General features: G+C 36.3%; 1 protein-coding gene across 3 annotated transcripts; it reads left to right on the plus strand.

The window, feature by feature from the left end:
* Positions 1-6,464: 6,464 nt before the first annotated feature.
* On the plus strand, positions 6,465-21,224 carry RB195_003475 (uncharacterized protein; the record flags this gene model as incomplete). 3 transcript variants are annotated; one of them, XM_064201137.1, is made up of 7 exons in its annotated part: positions 6,465-6,517; positions 7,238-7,276; positions 12,213-12,315; positions 19,318-19,414; positions 19,491-19,771; positions 19,835-19,960; positions 20,775-21,224. In XM_064201137.1, 7 exons carry the CDS (start codon positions 6,465-6,467, stop codon positions 21,222-21,224), a joined length of 1,149 nt encoding a protein of 382 aa, XP_064057018.1. The 3 variants fall into 3 exon arrangements, with proteins under 3 accessions (XP_064057018.1, XP_064057019.1, XP_064057020.1); XM_064201139.1 differs by lacking the exon at positions 7,238-7,276; XM_064201138.1 differs by lacking the exon at positions 7,238-7,276 and having other exon boundaries at positions 20,781-21,224.
* Between the last annotated feature and the right edge of the window lie 1,155 nt (positions 21,225-22,379).

Here is a 22,379-nt window from a genome sequence, read left to right on the forward strand (position 1 = left end):
GTTGAAGCCGATATTTTAAGAAAAAAAAATTGGTCCGTGGAATTAAACGGAACTTTTCTCTTGAAATCCGATTTTCTTTTCGTTGACCTCCTCAATTGAGGACTTTTTATGTAGGAAACGATTTTTCGTGTACTCATAAGAGTTATCATAAGAGTTATTCATGGAAATTTCTAGCTGATAACGTTTTTTGCCAGAAATTTCTATAAATTATACTCCCTCAAGAAATCTATAAACGTTTAATAAGCTCATTTCTTCAAATACTTTTATCTTTTAGATAGATTTTCTACTTTGTCAACAAAATTAATCGAGATAATGGGATTTTCCAATTTTTTGCATAAACTCGTTACACGTTACAAAAACTTTCACCATAAATGGAACAATTAGACCGATATCACTGAGAACATCTTAAAGGCATCACCCCACGAATCTGAGCTGGTGCAGATTTCAGGTGGAGTATTCGTATACAGAATGGGAGACTACGGAGAGGGGAGTGATCCCGTCCACTTCTTCCTAATTGCCGTAAAAAACGGCCCGGAATATACGGCTTCATTCGTTTTGGCGCACCATTTTGTACAAGCGGTTCGATTGGAGCGCGCCAGTCTTGTGCGGCGCCGCATCTTCCGGTCCGTTTTTTACGGCAATCAGCAAGAAATGGACGAAATCACCTCCCTCTCCGTAGTCTCTCATCCCGTATACGAATACTCCACCTGAAATGTGCACCACCTCAGATTCGTGGGGTGATGCCTTTAAATTATATTCCATCATGGATCAGGCTAATGGGAAAATGCTGGGAAACGCCAAATTATGCGTTATAAACATAGAAAATTAGTTGTACTGAGAAAATTGTAACAAAAAACAGAAAAAAAAACGAAACTCTACTCCCGTCCTTGCTAATCACTAACATGATCAAAAAATTTCCGTCCGCAATTACAGACATTAGGACAAAAAAAGCAAAAAAAAACTAATGTTAATTGTTAGGGAATTGGATGTTTCATAACTCGTCTACCGTAGGAATCTCTTCAATTTTTTTTTCTCATACAAACAAATGAAATCGGTTCCGAATAGTGTGCCCATTAGGAATCGAAAGCTGACAAATCATTTCCGCTGTGGGAAATTATTTCTATTAGGTTTAGTTATTATTTTTCCCATCATATTTCCATGTAATTAGGTGAAATTCAAAATAATAAGAAAATATCCGGAAAACATTGAAATGAAAAGTCCCCAAGTACTTTTTTTTCAAGATTAAAAATGAAAAATCAGGACTTTCATCTGTGATTAAAAGAAAAAAAGACAGGAAGATGAAGTCTGATTCTATATTAATCACTGCCATTATTGGAATTATAGCCTTGTGTCGCAATTACGGACTGAGACATGCATAGGGCACTAACTACAAAATATTATTGTTATTATTTTTATTTTATTATGATTGTCATTATTATTATTGTTGTTAAAGTTGTTTTTATTATTATCGTTACTATTATCACATATTTGTAAAACAAACAGGAAGCGGCAGTTATCTCTGCCTCGGTGAGCCCCGTTCCCGCTCGAATGTGGCGAAGCAGCGAGCGGAAGGAGCGAATGTTAGACGAAAACTGGGAATTACTGCGGATGCGTCGCGGTTGCCACCGTAAACATAAGTACAGTACAGCCATCTCATGCATTGTAAATACTTATTATCCACGAAATATTTATATCATTGGAAGTGCTTATACAAAATTAATGTTCGTAGCATGGTAACTAGTCATTTTGCTGTTAAATTATTTTACATTAAGAATTCCTATAAAATTATTACTTTTTTTGCTAATTCTCCCCGATACACTCAACAAGTTTCATTTTTGTCAACGAAATGTGCTGTAGCAAAGGTAAACGCTTAATTTCAATTTAATTTTAATTTTTTAGTTCTTACTGCAGAATTTTGCCGCTAAGAACGCAAGTTACACAAGCCATTTCAATGCTTTGATAGCCACATTTTTCAAGAAGAATTTTTTTTTTAAATTTTTCATTGCTTCACTCAAAGAATCCTTCTAAAGATCTCTGCGGTTTGACTTTCTTCCTAAGGTGGACATTCTTTCCAGGGTGATGATTTATCCGGACTCATGCGATTAATAGCGTATGATACGTTAAATGCGTCATATTTCTCCTAGGCGGATCCGTATGCAGAAATGTTAAGGACATCTACTGTACACTAAAGTCTTTTTCTAATGCCTATTTTTATTTTAATTAGAAAAAACTCCAATTGTCGTTAACAACCTCATATTTGACGCCAACAATCAACAATTTTTTTGTAGTAGTTATTCCTGGTATCCGACAATTTCCTGAAATATCCGTTAATTGAACCAAAAAAAAAGACACGGGAAAGAATTAAACGGCAGAATTCAGGAATATTCTTTTGAGCATGATGCTTAGTTATGCGAATCTCAGATGCGCAGGGAGAAGGAACATTGAAAAGGAATTCTCTCACATTCGCCGATTATTCTGACCCACTATTATCTTTTATTATTGATTATTTTGAATCAATACACATAGTACAATGTGTACAATACAAAGTACTCTCTTACTACATATATGATTGAAAAAATATGATCATCATCTGAAATTACTGTATGTACGATAATGCCAGGTAAAGAAGCCACAGTACTTTCAACTTGAAAAGGAAATAACGAAAATGCATAACAACACATTTTTTTGTGATTTTAACGAGTAACTCCTAAAAAGTTTTATAAAAGAGTTACTTTCTGAAATTTCTTCTTTTATAACATTCTTCTCAAATGTATTTCAATTGATTATTTGTTATCTCTATTACCTCAATTATTTGTATCTTTGTATTTCAGTTTGTGTTCTATTTTCCCACACACACAAGGAACTCTTCTGCTAGAACTAATCGTTTTCTGTCCTTCTGGATTCATTACTTGCCTCTATTCATAAGTGATACAAAAAAGTGTACACTAAGAGGAGGAAGAGCAGCAAAAATGGGTCAAAAAGAAAGGATATTTTCTGGTAAATATTTCGAAAAATTTGTTCCATGGCTACGGAACTGTGGTTTTTTAAACCAGATTAGCTAGATTTGCTGTTGAGTAGACGATCTCGCAACTTTTCCCACCATTTGGGATTTCACTTTTTCTCTTGAAAGCTATGGTTGGTCAAAAAAAATTCAACCAATCAGTGTTAGCGGAAAAAATGTCGATCGATAACAATATTTAGGGTTTTGGTTACCCACTCTTTTGATTCGTAACAGCTCATCGTTAGTGTGGTTACATTTTTTCTTTGAAATGTACCGAAAACACTACTAGTAAAATATACTTAAATCGTTGAGGTTTTTCAAACCCGATTACCTCAAACGATTACGAATTTCAGTAAAACGCGTTGGCGCATCCCGAGTGGATTGATACGGCAATGACTTTATCCTTTATCCTTCTGCACTTAAATAAAGATACAAGACCATTGGACTTTAGTGGGGGTTTTTTTCCACCTTCATCCACGCCAACTGTTTTTCGACGCACATACGAGCAGAGCTCATAGTGCGGCTCATTTCACAACTGCACACATTCCCAGAGAGAAGAACGTGCGTCGTCGGAACGTTCTCACGTTGCGAATATTTTCGAGTTCATCGTGTGAGCAGCTCACATTCGTTTCACGTATTCTTGATGTCGGTGCTGGCTTTGTGCTGGGAATACGTGAGTAACGAATACTCACACACGACCACCACCATCAGTAACGCTAGTGATACAACGTGTGTGTGTGTTTTTTTTTCCTCGACGTGAACCACCCAGCTACAGTCAGTCAGAATAATCGGGACTCGATTAATCATTAACCGATGAGTAAACTTTCGCGACCAAATGACTCTACGATGTTGAGGTTTTTTTTCTCTTGGAATTCGGATATTCTCTCAAATTTTCAAACTTAACTTACTCCTACATCCTTAAATGTTTGAGGACTGCGCGACTCAACGGTGAGCAGCTCTTTTCTTTTTTTTTTTCTTTACTGGTGTGAGAAAATCCTCAAGGAAAATGAAAATCTGCCCACTTTCAACTTTCAGCGGTTATTTTTCATGATTTCCTGGATTTTTTTCTATAAGTTTTTTGTACGTAATGGGTTCATTGCTATTTATTATTATTATTATTATTATTACTTCCTTGTTCAAAGTTACCTCATAAAAATTTATTGGCGCCAGATACGCTGAAAAAAAGGACGTTGCCATCGCGGGTAATGAAAAAATCTTACGCCGAAATCATTCACCAGTGATTTGATTCTGAAAACAGATTTCTGGTTTTACGATGGATTTCCTGAATTTGAAAAAAGGATCAAGAAAGAAAAGAAAAACCGTTTGATATTCGTTCTTCTGCCTTATTCCAGGAATTAATCTTCTCAAACCCACACCCCTATTTTAGTAAGGATTTATCGATTTTTTCCCTTAGCGATATATGTAGGATGGATGGCTAGTTTGGTCAATTTCAGATGTATCTCCGTAGCATCTTTTCGTGAGGTTCTGGATCAGTTACAAATAGGAATCGACAAACGTAGCTACATTGATTATATTTATCGGTGACGATCCTGCTTGACAAAGGATTCCGCAATTGCACACGTTAGTATTAACAGAATGACAATAAAAAAACTCTTGAATCTACTGGTATGCTGATTTCACAGAAAAAAATCTCTTTTTTCCTGAATTTAGGAACAGATCGATTGCGATTCACTGCTCTTTCATATCGTTTACATAGCTACATGTGAAGCATAGGTATTGATTGTTGCGGCTAGACAGTACGTAAATATATTATACTTTGCTGAATGCACTTTACGGCACGCTGCTCAGAGAACAGTGAAAATTTGTTTTCTAATCACATTTTCTAAAATTCGGCCTTTGCATGTGTCCATATAGCTGTGATCCTGGACACATTTATGAATAGGTGCGAGTTTTCTCAGCTGTCACTAAAATCACCTTTTCGTAGTCGTTGTTGATTCATTTCTATTTAAATAAACTTTGAGAGAATGAAAAGATGATCGATAGAGCAAGAATAAAAAAAGCTCGTCCATTACACAAACATGTCGTACGGAATATAAATTAGGCGTAGTTGCCGACGAATTTGATGAATATGCAAAGTGTAGGGACATTCTGCGTCTCTGCCATTTCTCTGCATCTCTGTCTCTCTTGCCGATTTTATAATATATTCATATATGAATTTAGTTAGTTGCTTATTATTGTTATTGCTTATAGCGTGTAAAATAGCCTGTTGGCGTTTAGTCACATCCAACAAATCGATCAATAACTTCGCTTCAACAACCAAGTTATTGAGTGCTTAACGTTTGGATTCGCTAGTAGCCGAACACCTCTCTGATTATTTGTGATCAATTATTTACTGACGATGTGCTTACGGACACCGGAACGGACGTTTACTGGCGATCTTGGCACAGTTTTGAGTCAAGGGCAAGGGCGACGAAAAGTTGACCGAGCAAGTTCGTGAGTTTTGGCGGACGCGTCGCGGTCGGCCACATCAACACACGTCCGGTACGAATATTTTTGCCACGTCTGTACACTTGCGCGCTAGTAGTTCTGCTATTACCAAAAAAAACTTAACAACACATATTCATTACGATAGGAGGCTGTTTATCCATATTTTCGATCCGGTTTCCGAATTCCAAAAGTTATCGCTAGAGTGATCGTGTGAAACTCGTACAACATTTAGTCGTCACGATCCTATCCCCACAGTTCGTCCAGCAGTCAGTCCTATCGCGTCGCGTTGTGTCGCCGCGACGATCGCATACGTCGCTAAGTCGCGGTCCTTTCTCTTAACCTTTCATATATGGAACGGGATCACGCGAAGGAGTATGAAAACACCTTACTGCTGTGTTTTTTACACTATGACCTGATCATTGATGCGATGTGTGGACGAGTTCCCCCGTATGTTTCATCAATTCCAGGAATTCACTGATAGATGTTGACTTCGGAAAGAATTCTGGTAGTGGTTGGGCGTGGCTTTAAAGTACAACACTCGTACAGCCATAACGATCGCTGTTATTCATACAAATGTTTTTTCTCTTCTCTCGCAGCGCACAAATTTTCACACATAATTAATTTTTGATGACGTCATCGCTCTCAGTTGTTGAGAGCTGACATTCTTGTAATATCTGTGAAACGGTGATTTGTTATTCTATCCACGTTTTCTTTCCCCCTTTTTCCTTCCTTTTTTCTTCTTCCTTTTTTTTTTGCTTTTTTTTTTCCGAATCCGATCAATCTCCTCACTATATTGCCATTCAAATCTTGTGCTTTAAATTATTTTATTTCCATGAATTTCAATGTCTCTTCGGAATTGGACAAATAACTCTTATTTCGTCGATGTTTTCGCGCAATTTCGTGACGTTTATACTCTCGCCGTTCGCTCGCTCGCTTTTTTCACCTCGTCATCTAGCACACACACACACACACACATATGTTAAATAATGTGAATTTTCAGATTGATTTCTTACATATGGCCACACATCTTCTCGGCCAACCACAACAGCTCACACCGCAGCAGATCATGTAAGCCGTAGTTCCTCAACGTATATACGTTTAAATTTCGTTTATATTTCGCTTTCAGGATTTTTTTCTCTCTCTTGCACTGCAAAATATCACTTTTTTTCGTTATTACTAATTCTTTTCTAATTAATGGCTCTGTAGCATAACATATGCATCACAAAAGCATTGACATATATTAAAAATTACAATAACCAATTTTTCCAGCTACTTTTTAGCTACTTTTTATAAAATAAATAATAATAAATATAATAGCAAATAATAATATTAAAAAAATTAATAATAAAAACAACAAAATAAATAGTAATCAATAATAATAATTAAACGAAAATTTAATAATAATAATGATTTAATAATAAAAATACGACAATTTAATCTTTCATTAAGTCATCCGGATTTTTTACCTTTGGTTTTCAGCTGGACATTAGAAGTGTACTAAATTTCTCAAAATTTCTCTTAAAATTTCTGTTCTATTGACTGAATTTCTCCCAAAAACACCGTAAAATGAATAATTTTCCATGTAGAGGTTTTTTCTTCTCAATTAGATGGGCAAACTAAATTATTCTGGTGGATAGATGTGGATTTTGCTCGGTTTATTAAGGATAAAGTGTCTGGCGTCACTTCAATTTTCGCCTAAAATCCTATAGATCGTAACCATTGTATTATTACACTATTTAGTTGTAAAATGGACTATTTTGTCTCTTCTCGTGAAATCAAAAATTTCAGGAACGTTTTTCTATTTTCAATCGAGGAACAAAGGATAAAGTCAGTTTATTAGATCTCGATTATTTTTGTTTCTGACCTGGAACCATTTGCCATTGATTTCAGTAACATATAGCATAATTCCTATTCCATTTTCGTAAAAATATTACAAAGTTGATCTTGTTTTAAACGAAGGTTGAAACGCTGGTTCCGGCCCTAAGGAATCAAAAATTAGAAATACATGACAAATCAAAATCTCTCATATCTAATAATATGCCTATATTATAACATGTTAATATTGAATAAAATGGAAATATGAATCAAAAGACATTATTTGGACTGATCAAAAGACATTAGTTGGTTTGAACCAAAAAAATGTAAAAGAAAACAACTAGTAAATGTTATATAAATTATGTAAATTAAATAAAAGTAAAATGAACAGTACAGCTCGAGAATGCTAATTTCCCATACCATAAACTCATGTTTAGAATAGTATTTCCTTTTTATTACTTTAGAGCCTAAATTAAAGACTTAAGCAAATAAAATCAGAAAATATCCTCATTATTTCGAGGGTCTGAGAATTGATCGTGTGGAAAGTTTCGTGAACATAGAGAATTCGCCATTATCCATGATTAAGTGGTTTTTGTATCGGAAACACAAAGTCCGAGTTTTCAGAGAATGACAAATCGTTGGATATTTTCATTTTGTGTTTTTTTTTCATTCTTTCGCTACACACAGGAAAATTTGATAGTCTATGAGAATTTCAACAATTAGTTTAATTCGGACTTCTACTTTACGGAATAATTCCATTAATCAAATTTCTCAATTTATTCAATGAAACACATCGTAATGCGATTGACATTTTTAATGGAAAAATATCTCTTCCGCCTGGGAAAAAGAACAAGGAAATATCACTTTTAGGGCTGAATAATTTCCGCATTCTTCTCACATCACAAAATGAATGTTACGATTTGATTTTTCTCTGTGATTCAGGGGAAATTTCCAGAATCACATTATTTTTCGATCCGTCTCTTTTCACTGTAACGTAACAACGGTGCGATCTCCTTTTGTGGTCTCGTAACATCGTAACATTCGTATATTCAAATACTGTAGCGCGTTTTTATTTTAGCTGTGAATACTGATGGACTCTTTAAAAGTGCTTTTGAAGAATTAAATCTGACACTCCGTTCACAACGATGTAAATCAAATGTTTTATTCCTTAAACAAGCGTTCGACGATCGTCTTCAAATTGTCGCAGTCGAACGCTACAGCATAATTCTCATTGTAACGACGGTGCCGTCGTCTCGTCGTCGTCCTCGTCGTCGCCCTGAATCCCACTGATTTTCGGAAATCATCACATTTACGTCTAGGATTCCCGAGAATAAAAAAGTGGTGCACTTTGTAAGATGTTAACAATTTCTACCACCACATGTAGATTTTTTTTCACAACGATCAACGATTCCATCCTCATCATTAACGCCACCACCTACACCATCGATCCTCATTATCGTTCTTCTTATTACGGTTATTGCTCATATATGTATGTAGAAATGCGTCAAAAATATCCGCAATTACGTGCGCAATGTTTTGTCTTCGTGAGGGCCCGGCGGACGTGTTCCAGCGATTCGTTTTGATTACATACTTTTCAACGAAGTACATTTCAACAAATCATCATCATCTAACCAGAAAGAAGTAACTATTAACTACCACGATTTTCTCGATTATCTCAAAATTACAGTGATTACCTTGAAAAGAAGGAATATCACCATTTTCCGCTGAAAAAGAAGACATATCACCATTTTCCACTGGCAAAAAAACAATCCCGTTAAGTAGACCTGGTATCTCATTAGACAAAAATAAAAAAATAATAAATATATTAATGAGATAAAATATTAAAATATAAATAAAACTGATGAAAATTCTAATAAATCGCTATATAGCCAAAAAAAGAAAATCGGCTAGCCTTGTATAGGTTGTCCAAAAATTTACGGAAGAAATTTGAATAAGATAGAGAGCACAGTTTTTTTTTCATTTTTATTTTTTATAGTTGAAACATGAACGGCAAAGGATAGGCTTATGTGTGGAAAAGCATCCACAACAATCAATAAATAAAAATAATAAATAATAAAACTGCCAATAGAATAAAATACTAAAACATAATCAAAAAAATGGTAAAAATTAATGGTAAATGTCACTTGTTTGGTGCGGATTTTTGCCTGGAAACGTCATTGGACAATATTTTTCTTCTCTTTCTATGAAATTTTTTGAGGAATATTTTTTGACGCGACCACCTTGTTTATACTTCGCTTTTTCCACTTTTTTTTTAAATAAGGCTAATCAGTCAGTTACTGTAACCGGATATCGCGACACGATAATCGTGTCCTTAGTGCCTAAATTCGATGAAATCGATGTAGAAGACATGTGATCTTAACAAAATCCTGCGAAATGTGTGTATTACCCGTCAAAACAATCAAATTACTGCATGAGAGATTTCCTGGCGATCCATGTACTTTCTTGTTTCGGTAATCGACAAAAATGTGCGTATTTGCCAACAAGGCGGCAGAGGTCATCTCACCGATGTCCTTCTTCATACATAACCTCATCCTATGTACTTTATGTTTCAATAAAAAAGTACAATTAAGAGAAAGGAATCTATGTTTTCTATTTAATTTAAATTTTACGTAAATTTTGTGACACTTCAATCAAAACTCGCCGATTTTCTTTTCTTTGTTGCATAGCGAGTCATTAAAACTTTAATGATCATTTTTTATCTTACCGTATATTTTTTTATTTTACCCTATATAAGTACTGTATAAGTACTGTGTAGTACAGAACAATTAGTGCATTTGTGAATAGTTAATTAACATTATTTCATCATTAGTAAGAATAAAACTATGAAAACGACAGCAAAGTGCACAGGGAAATCTGTGAAACTCCGGTTTCCTACTGTATCTGGTCCTCTTTAAGATTGTTATAAGCTTTAAATTTAGACTGTTATAACTTTCCTCTCCCAGAAAAGAGGGGGGGGGAGGGCAGAACTTGCTGCGCAACCGCGGGCGCGTCGCGTACCCCCTCATAAAAAAATCAAAACTAAAATTGAGAATGACTTCTAAAAGATAAATTTTAAGTTCTGATTTGTGACCTTTAATTGATTTGTTTTTACTAAAAAAAATTGTAAACTAAATTAACTAAATTAGTAATATATAAATAACGATAAAGTGCAATAATTTCAATTGTTCGACAGAGCACGAGTTCTTGCCACGTGACTATGAATTGGCATTAAATTTAAATTATTATCAATTGTTTGTAGAAATAAAAAGCGGTAATTCTGTCGATTCTTTTTTTGTTTTCATTTAAGGTCAACACTAACAATTATTTGCTTTCAATTGTGATTATTTGTAGGCTATAATTTCTTCACACATATACAATTATTTTAAATTCACATTGTCATTAATTCTTGGTCGGCATTAATTCTTGGTCGGTTTATAGATGTAATGTTTCATGCAATTATGCAAAAAAAAAACCTCAATTATATATTTTTTTAAAGCGTTGAAGTGTAGTTCGTCTAGCCTTTAATCAACAAAAACTAAGGTTGTACTTAAGCTTTCTTTTTTCCTAATAAGACCGACAGTTTTTTGCGTCACATATAATTCCATATATTTATGAGTAGTTTAATTATTGTGATTATAACGCGCTTATTATAGTTTTTAGATCGTCAGAGGTGTAATTAGATTTTTTTTTGTTCATTTCCCTTTAAAGAAATAAACAACCACTTTGAACAGTTATCATTTCGGATATACTTTACGGATAAGGTACAGTTTCAAATTAGAAAAAAATAAAAGTAAAAATAGAAAATAATTGTTCCATTCCTAGAGAATTGTAGATCTTCTGTAATTTATTGAAATTTTTGAAATTTATCCATGGCGAGAAATGGTCCCCAAGAAAATGGTCACACTTACCGATCAAATATAGCAGCATTATTATGTTACCATGATTTTTTGCTCTTTAAAAATTCATATTTGCATCTCTGTTCTTTCCAAGAATTGCGAATTTTCCGATTACTCCCACAAAAGACAGTAAAATATTTGAAATTCGTTCCGTAACTTTCAAAATGAATCCACCAAATGATCATGGCCACATGACTACTTTGTTTTAATAAAAACCGTTATTAAATTTAATTTCTCCTCTTTTTTTCGCTTCAACTGTTGATTTTCGATCATTACGCCCTCGATATATTTGAAAATGAATCATAAACTTATTTTCATTCCTAGCATACCATGCCGTTCGCGCGAACGAATATCACTTAATCATTTCTTATTGGAGTTCGGTCCTTCCTCAGGACTTTTCGATTCCACACTTCTTCGCACTCGCATGTTACATCGTCCACTGCCTGTAGCTGGAAGGAAATTCACATTTTCCTCTCCGGTCGTTTACGGATGCATTTTTATTTAAAAACTTGAATATTATATGTTAGTCACCGAATTGTTCTTTTCCTCCATGGATTTTTTTTATCTTTCAGTGATCAAATCCATCTTAGTGGAAGTAAAAACTAGGTATATACAAAATTTTCCCTTTTGAAAATTCTCTGTCGATTCTTTTTTTGTTTTCATTTAAGGTCAACACTAACAATTATTTGCTTTCAATTGTGATTATTTGTAGGCTATAATTTCTTCACACATATACAATTATTCATAGATTGTAGTTATTATTTTGTGTAATTCAATATTACCAAGCAATAATTATTGCTTAGGAAGAGGATGAAAATTAACGCTTTGCATAATTTTAATTGTGTATGCGTAAGAAAAAATTCATGCACTTGTCATGAAATAACTAGAATGTTCTCTATAAGAACAGATATAGAACGCAAAAATTTTCCAATCTTTTATCATACATTCTGTTTTACGTAGAGAAAAAAAAAGAAACCTAAGCCGTGTAAAGGAAAAGTAGGGAAAGTTTTCTTTTGGGGAATTTTCAATCTGCTAATCATTATTTTTTCCAGTGCTCACGAAGATTTCATGAAATTGTTCGATCGTGGTGCTCTATCAGTAGACGCGGATAAAGACTCATTAAAACGACCTCTACCAGCAGCTTTCACACAATTCGTGAGTTCTTTTCCCGAATTTTCCATGGTAATGAATACTTACGAGCAGCATTAGCGCGGCAGGATCCGAAAGTCTATGGAACGGGCTTAAGCAACGCATCTGCTGCGAATTGAGCGTTCTCATTCTACGAGCGGCCAAAAAAACCACCGAGACTGCACAAAGCGTTAGCGAAGGTATCGGAGACGCAAAGCATCAGTGCGCGCCTGCGTCGCGTCACGCCGGTTGAACACATATGTCGACGACTGAGGTCACAGGAAGTATAGGCGAGGATTTTTGAGGAGTTAATGGAAATGGGATATCAAATATAGGACTTTTTCATGTACCCCTGTTCTGCCATTATTTCAATGAGTTACTCAGAAAAAAATTTGATTCGTTAATAAGGTTGAAGGTAAGGTTAGATTAATTTTAAATTAAAACGTTCACTAATTATTTAGAATCGATTTACATCACCTTTAAAGCACAAACACCTTAGATCCCTAACAGATTTTATAAAATGACTGTAATTTGTCACTGAAACGCAAATGATGGGCAGAAACTTGGATTACTGTAATTTGAGGTGGTTTAGACGCCCGAAGATCACTGGATACTGCAGAAAAGAACTTTTGCGTTATTTCTTAAGTTCTGATATAGATCTATGATGAATTTCGCCACTATTTTGTGCATTTTCATATAAATGATCGGAACCTATAAACATGTTATCAGTGTGCTACAGTTCTAAACAAATAACGTAGGCCTTATCTGCTTTTGGTCTAATCTAACGCTCTTAAATGTTATCGTTATCAGTAATAGCACTAAATAGTCGTCTTCCGTCATGTTTACATTGCTCGTATCACATTGAATGTTTTCATAATGGGACCCGACAAAGTTATCAGGGAAAAATTAGCGACTTTATTTTTAGCCTCAATTAGTTCGTTGCCTTTGCGAACAGTGCACGAAATTCCGCTCTGAAAACGAACTACAAGAGTACGTTTCTCGTCTACGCCCTAAAAAGTGACGCTCTCTTCGTTCACGCAGGTGGCTACCCGTTGAAAGACACCGAAAGTTGCTGGGAACTCGTATTTGAGGTCCCTCATCGGTTCGCTGCCATGACACCTGACGTACTCGTCCGTTCTGGGTTAAGCTTGTCACCCAAACCCTGGTAACCGTTGATCTGCAGTAGTCTTCTTGGGTTTGGGAAGAGGAGGAGGAAAAAAGGAAAAGAAAAGCATAAGGAATATTTACCTTCTGTAACAGGAGAATCATCCACCACACAGTTTTCTGTGTGGGCCCAATCTTGCTATTTAAAACTCAGGCGAAGCTCTAGTGAGCTATGTTCTTTCTTGTTTCTGTTTTATGACACACCTATAGGTGTTTTCAAATAAATAAACAAATAGATAACTAAGTAAATACTAGCTGCTAATCTATTTCATATAAGCGAAAGAAACCATCGAGAACTGGCGAGCGAAAAAAAAATGCGGCGATAATATTTTTCGATCTGAGGCAATTTTTTGTGATATTCCTCTCTACGCCAAAATTTTACGAATATTCACAAAACGATAAGATATTATAGGTGTTTTTTTTTGCTGAAGTAAACATTCATAACCAATTTTCTCACTACGGCTGAGATTTTTTTCTGAAGGATTCACAATTTACTGAGGAAGTGTGCCCCTTAGCCTATATTAGCTGCTATGCTCGATTTTGCACTGAACACTTTGCTCTCCTTGATCTACTCCTAAGATTTATTGAGTTTGAAGAAACGCACATGTTCTAAGCTCGCAATTTATTACTTTTTCAAGGATTTCATCTCCTGATCGGTTTTTGTTTTTGACAGAGAATGAAACGTCTAATGACTATCAATCCGCTTAGGATACGCCTACGTGTTCGATTTCATTTAGAAAGTGTTAAATTTTCCGTAGGAAAAAAGAAAAGGAAACAAAAAATAGGAAAAAGAAAAAAGACGAAGGAAAAAAGGGTTTTACGACCCACACAATAGTTCAGGGGTCAATGTAATTTTAATTTTTAATTTTTTTTTAATTTTTTTTAATTTTAGTTTAATTTCCTCGGCGTTTTTATGCTTCATAAAAAATCTGGCTCGAATTCATCGAGGCCGAATGAATGAAGTGCTCGGTTGGCTCCGAGAAGGCTTTGAACCGTTGACCGTAAGAGGCATAACCTCTTTCCACCTGCGCTATTCTTTATCCTTTAATCTTTGAATATTTTTGGATCCTGAAAAGCAACACTTTAATGTTGACGAATCGTTGTGCCTTACTGTGCAAATTTTCGACGAACACAATGGATTTGAAAGATTTGGATTTCCCCGGATTGAAAAAAGTTTGGAATGTGACGGCAGAATCCTACGGAATCCCTAACATCATACATTTTGTAACTAAAACATAGAAGAAAGCATTGCTGAACCAATATCGTGGAGGATGGGACCCTGACCTTGCAGCTATGAGACCTGCACCTTTTCGTATACATAGCCACCGTCTCTCAGGATACTAGTAAACAAATTTTCCCATGCACAAATTTGCATATCGAGAATATTTCCTGCGCCCCGCCCATTTTTATTTTAATGTGGTCATGGATGGGCCGCATGTAGATCTAATAGCGAAAAATGTGTTGTTTTTAATTTTAAATATTGCTGAATTAATTTAATTAGGACTACTTTTTATTTTTTTTCTCAACAATTTTACTATTGCTTACTACTTTCCTGACGTAAAATTGAAAACACATTTTTATTTCGAGACGTGGATAAATTTGAATCTCTGGGGAAATTTTCGTACAAAGGTTTCCAAATTACATTTATTGCATTAATTAATTACATTACTTACATCACTATTTGTACAATTAATTCTATTCTTTCGATTACGACTTTTCTATATGGGAATCGATTATGTTTTCAGTTTTTCTTGTTTCCTTTCCGCACTTTTCCTGATCATTTCCTGCTAGAGATCCAGAGTTTTGGTAAATTCACTCTTCGATCTTTTCCACATTTTTTTTTCGAAATAGCATTCACATGACTTCTTTTGCTCACAGATTTCTTAGACATCTGAAACATTTAGTGTGAACGTTGATAAAAGGAACTGAATGGAAAAAATCATATGATAATCGCTTGGGTTATCATTGTTTTGGGTCTTCTTTGTGGGGTACAGGGGAAAAAAAGGCCTTTACTTCTTTTTACAAATTCCTGTCATTTCGATAAGATGATTGTTACAGTTTATTCGAATAGCACATCTAAAAATTATACAGTCGTCTTTCATGCGCTCCTCTTATCTCATTCCTTTGGGTTGTTTTCTAGAGATAATCGCTTTTTTTTCCTGCTTCGCATTATCGCACGAAAGGTCATGACGAAAGGCAGATAGTGCAATCGGAGGGGAAAAAAAGCGACATCTTAGGATTTTTTCCTAAGATGTCACTTTTTTTCCAATCACCATAAAGCAGGAAAACAGACTACTTATCAGGTGCTTAACGAATCTCTAATTCTGAAAATCAATTAGGATGGAGATTTTTCTTTGCCGTTGCCGGGGAGAGAAAAAAAAAGGAATCTCTCCAGAGAATAACATTTTGCAGCAAGCTGCAGCAGCTTTACTGCACTCTTATAATAGTAGAGAATGAGGAATTTTCATTTTCATTTGAAATTTCAATTTATTATAATTTCTCTATTTCTATTCTTTATCCATTGTAGTCAATGTTTTCTGTGATGTTTTTTTTTTATTAAACATTTTAAACATTCAGTCATACTCATAAAAGAATTATTTCCCTTTTTTTCGCCTGTAATTTCCATGAAACACGTGTCTTCTGGCTATTGAAACAATAAAAACACAATTTCAGGAGAATTTTAGAGGAGCTTTCATGAAATAGTTACCATTAGGACCTGCATAATTGAAAAATACCATTAATAACACAGTTTCGAGGGCTTTTTAACAATTTAAGGGCAAAAATTTGAATTGATGTTGTTCAGACATGAAATGACAGTCATAAAAACGTTGAGTGAGCGGCCATGATGCAAGAAATAGGGGGCGTGGTTTACTTGAAACCTGTTTCTATGTGGACTTGTTGTTGTTCTTTTTATTCTCTCAGTTTTCCTTCATTTTTCATATTTTCTCATTAGTTACATCCTTCCGTTAACTACCTTCTTTCCTCATTTTTATACAAACTTATCAGAAAACTCTCTCCTGCTCTATTTCTTGGAAGGAAAAAAAAATTTTGAATTGAACCTGTGAGGCACATTTTTTGAATGTGTTTTCTCTTCTTCACAAGAATCAAAGAAGTTGAGATCATTATTTAAAAAAGGAAAAAGAAAAAGGAAACGAAAGAAGAAAGAAAATTTTTAGAATAGATTAAATGGGGGACATGTTTTGTTTTAAAAATTCACATGTCCTCAGAGATTTTTTTAGCAGCTCCCCAAGCGACTTCTGTCCTGAAAAATACTTTCTTTAGGATTATTTCACAAATCCGTGGCCATATTCATCGGCTGAAATAAGGCTGACAACGATTTCTGCCAATTTGATCCCATTTGATCTCTCATGCATCCCACTCCTTGAATTTTTTTTCTTTCTGTAATTAACTTTAAACCTTAAGTCGATTGAAAAGGAATTTCTTAGAAATGCGGTCACCTTTTCTCCTGTTTTGATAATTTCATCCAGGATAATCATTCTATAATTAATTTCTCTTTCGAAGAGAAAAAAAGGAAAAAGAAAAATTTTTGGATCGAAAATGTGAGGGACATTTTTTGAATGTTTTTCTCCGTTACGTTACGCTATGCATCCTGCTGGAAAATAGCAAATTTTTCTTATCTGCTAATTTTATTATTTTGTTTTTTTATTAACTCATAGAGTTTTCATTTGTAAAGCTGTAACTTACATATGTATGTTGTTATTAATTTGTGACAGAAGTTCTGGAAACACCTGCCATTTCACGAAATTCTAGTTGCGTTTATATAACTTGCTGATGAAAATTTTTTTTGTTCAATTTTTCACCGGGGAACAACTAAATATCTAAGCAGGGTGGTGATTAATTTCCTGGAAGTATTCGTCCTCAAAGAGTTTTTTCCCCCTTCGCTTCATCATCTTTTTTTATAGGTGGAACTTCTAATGAAATGATTAACGGGAGTGCACCGTTTTCAACATTCAAATAATCCAGAGCTGTATTTCGGCCTCACATGGAATTGAAAACATCATTAGTATGAATAGCTGTCAGGCAATATTAGCGCTCGTTTCGAAATCTATCGATTGATCAGGCTATTATGAACAGATTTTGTGTAGTTTTCTCAATGCAACCTCTCTTTCAAACGAATTCATCGTTATTTTTGTTGTTTATCCACATCGAGCAGCGGTTACTGACCCTGATCCTGATTGTTACGGACAAAATCCACAAAATTCGAAACATGTTTTTTTTTTCGAACGACTGTAATTCGTTCAACAATTTGCGTTCCTAATTGACGTGGATTTGATGACATGATACTTTCGATAATCCTTACAGTAATGCTCACATCTTTTTTTCTGTGGCTAAAAAATTTATGTGGAGCAAAAATCCGAATTTGTGGACCGGGGCACCGTGTCTCAGGCACATACAATCAGCCTTATTGCTTGAGATCTCATCTTACTTTCCATTTTTTTCCGTCGAATTACGGTAATTTTAATTGAATTCCATATAACTATTCGCACATCGCAATCCTTTTGTACTTTTGTCGATGAAAGATTAATTTGAATCAAAATCGAACACAAATCTCTCTAATCCGCCATATCTCATCATTGTACATGGATTTTCTGGCTTTCGATCGCTTCATTTTCAGAACTATAATACAAATTTTCAAAATTTCAATAGGAAATTGTGAAACTTTATTTCTTTAGTGAAAAACAACACTTACACCTTCTTAATCCTTAACTTTTTAATCCTTGTGTTGATAGGATCTAAGGTTAAGGAATCTGTCGCCATCTTTGTGGAATATTAGTCCGAATATATTCACCCGTCTGACCGTTACGTGTCTGCCGCAAAACAAACTTCTCTTCTATTTGACAGAAAAACAAACAAACAAACAAAAGCAAACAAACAAAAGCAGACACACGTGACAGAATATGCCCGTTATTATATAGAGAAATGATTAACGGAATGCTCGACTTATGACGCATCACGTAGTGATGAGATCATTTATGGATTTATCGATTTTTGCAGAGAACTACCCAAGGTCATTGATTAACGTTTCGGCATATCGCCTCGTTTCTTTAGATGGTAAAATGATTCCATGTTACGTGTCGTATGTTTACACGAGTGACCGCGACGCGTTTGCCGTAAATCGCACTCGTCCTCTTTTTAACGGACCCGGTTGAACATTCGATCTCCATTTTATTTTTTAAGAGTCATTTTTGCATTTGAAACAAATACAAATTTTTAAAAAATAAAAATAAAGTGTAAGTGCTTTCAGAAAAAAAAACCCGCTGTTTGAGAATAGGTTTTTAAGCACAATTTTGTGATTTTCTGCTGGAAATTTACGTAGATTTATCATCTCTGCCCCTCTTATTTAGTTTACAGATTCTTTTTTTTTTGCCATGAATTATCCTGAAAATAAGAACGATATAAAAAATTGAAAATAAGCTTGATTTTATCAATTACGTCATTACTTGTGATCTTCGCAAGCCTCATAAAATCTCCCAGTGTTTCCACAGTGTCGGCACATCTCCAAAGACTTATTTATTGATTTATTTATTTGAAACCACCCATAAAACGAAAAAAAAAAACAGGAAGGAACAGTGCTCACTAAAGTTTATTGTTCGTAATTTAATTTTTCCCCATAATTTTCTAGTTTTCATAGAGCGAGGTCAGCCCTTTTTAGCACTTTGTTTTGTAGGTGGCAGGCCATCCTCTCTCTGAAAAAGGTGAAGAATCCCCGTGTGAGAACATTCATCCAGGCCGGAATTAGTGGATGCTGCTCCTTTTTTTCACTAATGTTTCACAGCGCATTTTTTCTGATACTTTGAAGGCAAAAAAAACAACGAAAAATCAAAATCCTTATGGAAATTTCAGGACCCAGCCAGCAAACGTCCGCTGCCGATCATACCTCAACAAATGCAGAACAATATGCTCACACATCAACAATTAATGCAGCAAGCGGCTATTCAAGGTAAGTAACTGGGACGGAAAGGAATATTCCTTCCGGATACACAAACGATCCACAAAATATTCTCATTTATTTGCAGCAGCGATGCAAGCACGTACAATGCCATCCACAGCGCAAAACTCCTACCTCTCCGCGCCTCCGCATTTACGAACTCTTGACGGAACCACCCAACAACAGTTACGTACGCTAGACGCAGCGCAACAGTTACGACCTCTCGATACGACCGCCGCCGCGCAACAAATGCGACAGATGGAGAATCAAGCGGCGGCAGCGGCCGCTGCACAACAATATCGAGCGCATGATCCAGCCGTAGCGCAACAACTGCAAAGGCAATTACCGCCACATATGCTACAAAATCAGGTGCAACCATTGCGTTCGATGCTTTTTTTCTGGATGTCCGAGGATGTCATGGAGACGTTTTAGGCTGCTCTACAGATGCGAAATCAACAGATGACCGTACAAGAATACCATAATCTATTACGACTTGCACAACCGACTGCAATTCCACAACGACGGCAGACCATTCCAGGAAGCGCCATTAGTCCACAGGTACGGCGGAATCGCTTGATCGTGTCCGTTGTCCTTAATCCATTGGTGACAACGCATTTTTTTGCGTATTTACCGCGTCTGAGAAGACAAATGGCTCTTAGGAGCTATATTTGTATTGTATTCGATGATGTGAAACCCGTTAAAGCCGTTACTCCACGGATCTGGCGTGATATGGATTTTCGTTGCGGTATACCTAAATCGGGTCGTAAATTATAAATACAGGAATGGCTCCGCCCATCTCTCTCTGCATCGCCCCACGAATGTAAACAAACGGCCTTTGGGATGCGGTTCCTTACGACGTCCTCTATTGCGAAGCGCCACCTTTGCGCCACGCCCCCGTCTGCAATTCGTCGAAAATAGATTCGGACGCCACCATACGCAGTTCGTTTCATTCGACGAATTGCAGCCGGGGGCGGAGCGCTTGGTTGTCGTGTTGCAATAGAGGATCTCGTGAGCAACAGCATTCCGACGCCGTCTATTTACAGTGATTCAAGGGGAGATGAGCGGAATCACCCCTGTATTCATAATCTGCGACTTGACGTAGGAATACGGCAACGAAAATCCATACCATACCAGATTTGAGGGGTGATGCCTTTAAGTACAAAAACGCTTTAAAAATTACACAAATATCAGAAATAACAGTTGAAAAGTGTGCTGCTTACCTGTGGGCCGTATTGTCCCATGCGACCAACAAAAAAAAAGCGCGGCTCACCGTTGACTCCGTGATATCGTCAAATGGTTAAAATGTATTTGAGCTTTTCTTCTCCAGTAAAATATCCTTTTTCCAATTCGATAAACTGGTGAATTCCTTTAGTTCCAGATGACCTCCTCAGTGCCTCGTCTTCAACGTCCAGCGGCGACGATGGCTCCGTCTTTGCCGTCACCGCTACAATTCTCGCATCAAATGGCTCAGCCTCTTTCCTCGCTAGCACCGCCGATGTCACTCGCCGCCCCGATTCCATTGGCACAATCGAACCTACTGGCACAACAATTAATGTCAAACGCTATGCGTGCCACCGCTCCCACTATGGTCCCACCAAATATCAGCGTGACCGCGGTCAGTCAACCGCAAAACGCATCAGCGGCGATGAACGCCCAAGCGCCGCCCACCTCCACAAATCTGTCATCATCCACTGGAGGCATGGATGATGCCGAATTCCTTGCATTCCTCGAAAATGTACGTCAAATTGAAGCGCATCTTACGCGTACGTTGGCTGAAAGCATACAGCGCTCAACGTCGACTGCGCAACAACAAACCCAATAAGTAGGGGGCGAGGGGGGAGTGGGGACGTGATGGTCCCAATCCTACGTTCCCCCTTCCATCTCGTTCTCAATGAACCACACTGTACACGAACCAATCGATAATTGCTGTCGACGCTTTGATCTCTGCTGTGATCTCAGCCAAACGGTTACATATCTTTTTGGTTATTTAGCTTTTTGTTGTTTCGGATAACCTTCATCTTTTTTTTGTTTTCTAAGTGAGTTTTTTTTTCTCTTCTTCTTCTTCCTTCTGGATGGATTTATTTGTTTACTACTTTAAATCCCGCGTTCCCACCCGTCTACACCCACATCGTTCGCCTCGTCCCTTCGTTTTTTGACCTCTGTGAGTGACTTTCCGGTTGACACGTGATTTCTTTTTTTATATATATTTTTTGGACCCATGCCCTTTGGATGAATTGACTATGTATATACATTTAAGCGTTTTCTTTATATGATAATTTTCGTTGTTTTGACATCATGAAGGGTTTATAAATAATATTTTGTTGTTGTTTTTTCTAAGAAATTGAAAGGCCCGATACCTATGAAGCTAGCGCTATCTAAGTTTGTTTTAGGTTTCAGTGGTCCTCGCTAGCAAGCGCGAAAAAACAGGACTACTTGCCAGTGCTCGACCCCTGGCAACCAACATCTCAATGATGCCGTCCATTTCTTCCTAACTGCCGTTAAAAAACGGCGTTAGGAAGAAATGGACGTTTTTTTCGTTTTTTTCGTTTTTTCGTTTTTTTTTGCGGCGATTGGGAAGAAATAAGCGAGATCACACTCGTTTCTGCAATCTACGGCCCCATTTAGTCTTTGACCATTAGAAATCCATACCACCCCAGTTTCGTGGAGTGATGCGTTTAAGAAAACCTCATCAACTAGGTGTAAACAGTGTCAGTGATGAGCAGAAAATCACTTTAAACGTCCCACATCTCACTGAGACCACTACGGGACCATCGCCTCTTAGATCTGAACCGTTGAACAGCCCAGCAGTATCTCTAGTATCACTCACGCTGTCATCAGACTCATTCGTGGCTCCATTTCCATTTGATTTAGATATTTTCGTTCACCACCCCTGAAAAAGGAGAACTCCAAAAAAGAATGGAAGAAAAGAAAAGAAACTACATCAGCTTTGAAGAGTCCAAACATCGTCACCTCGTCA

The sequence above is a fragment of the Necator americanus genome, chromosome IV, assembly GCF_031761385.1.
Source record: "Necator americanus strain Aroian chromosome IV, whole genome shotgun sequence".
Lineage (NCBI taxonomy): Eukaryota > Metazoa > Nematoda > Chromadorea > Rhabditida > Ancylostomatidae > Necator > Necator americanus.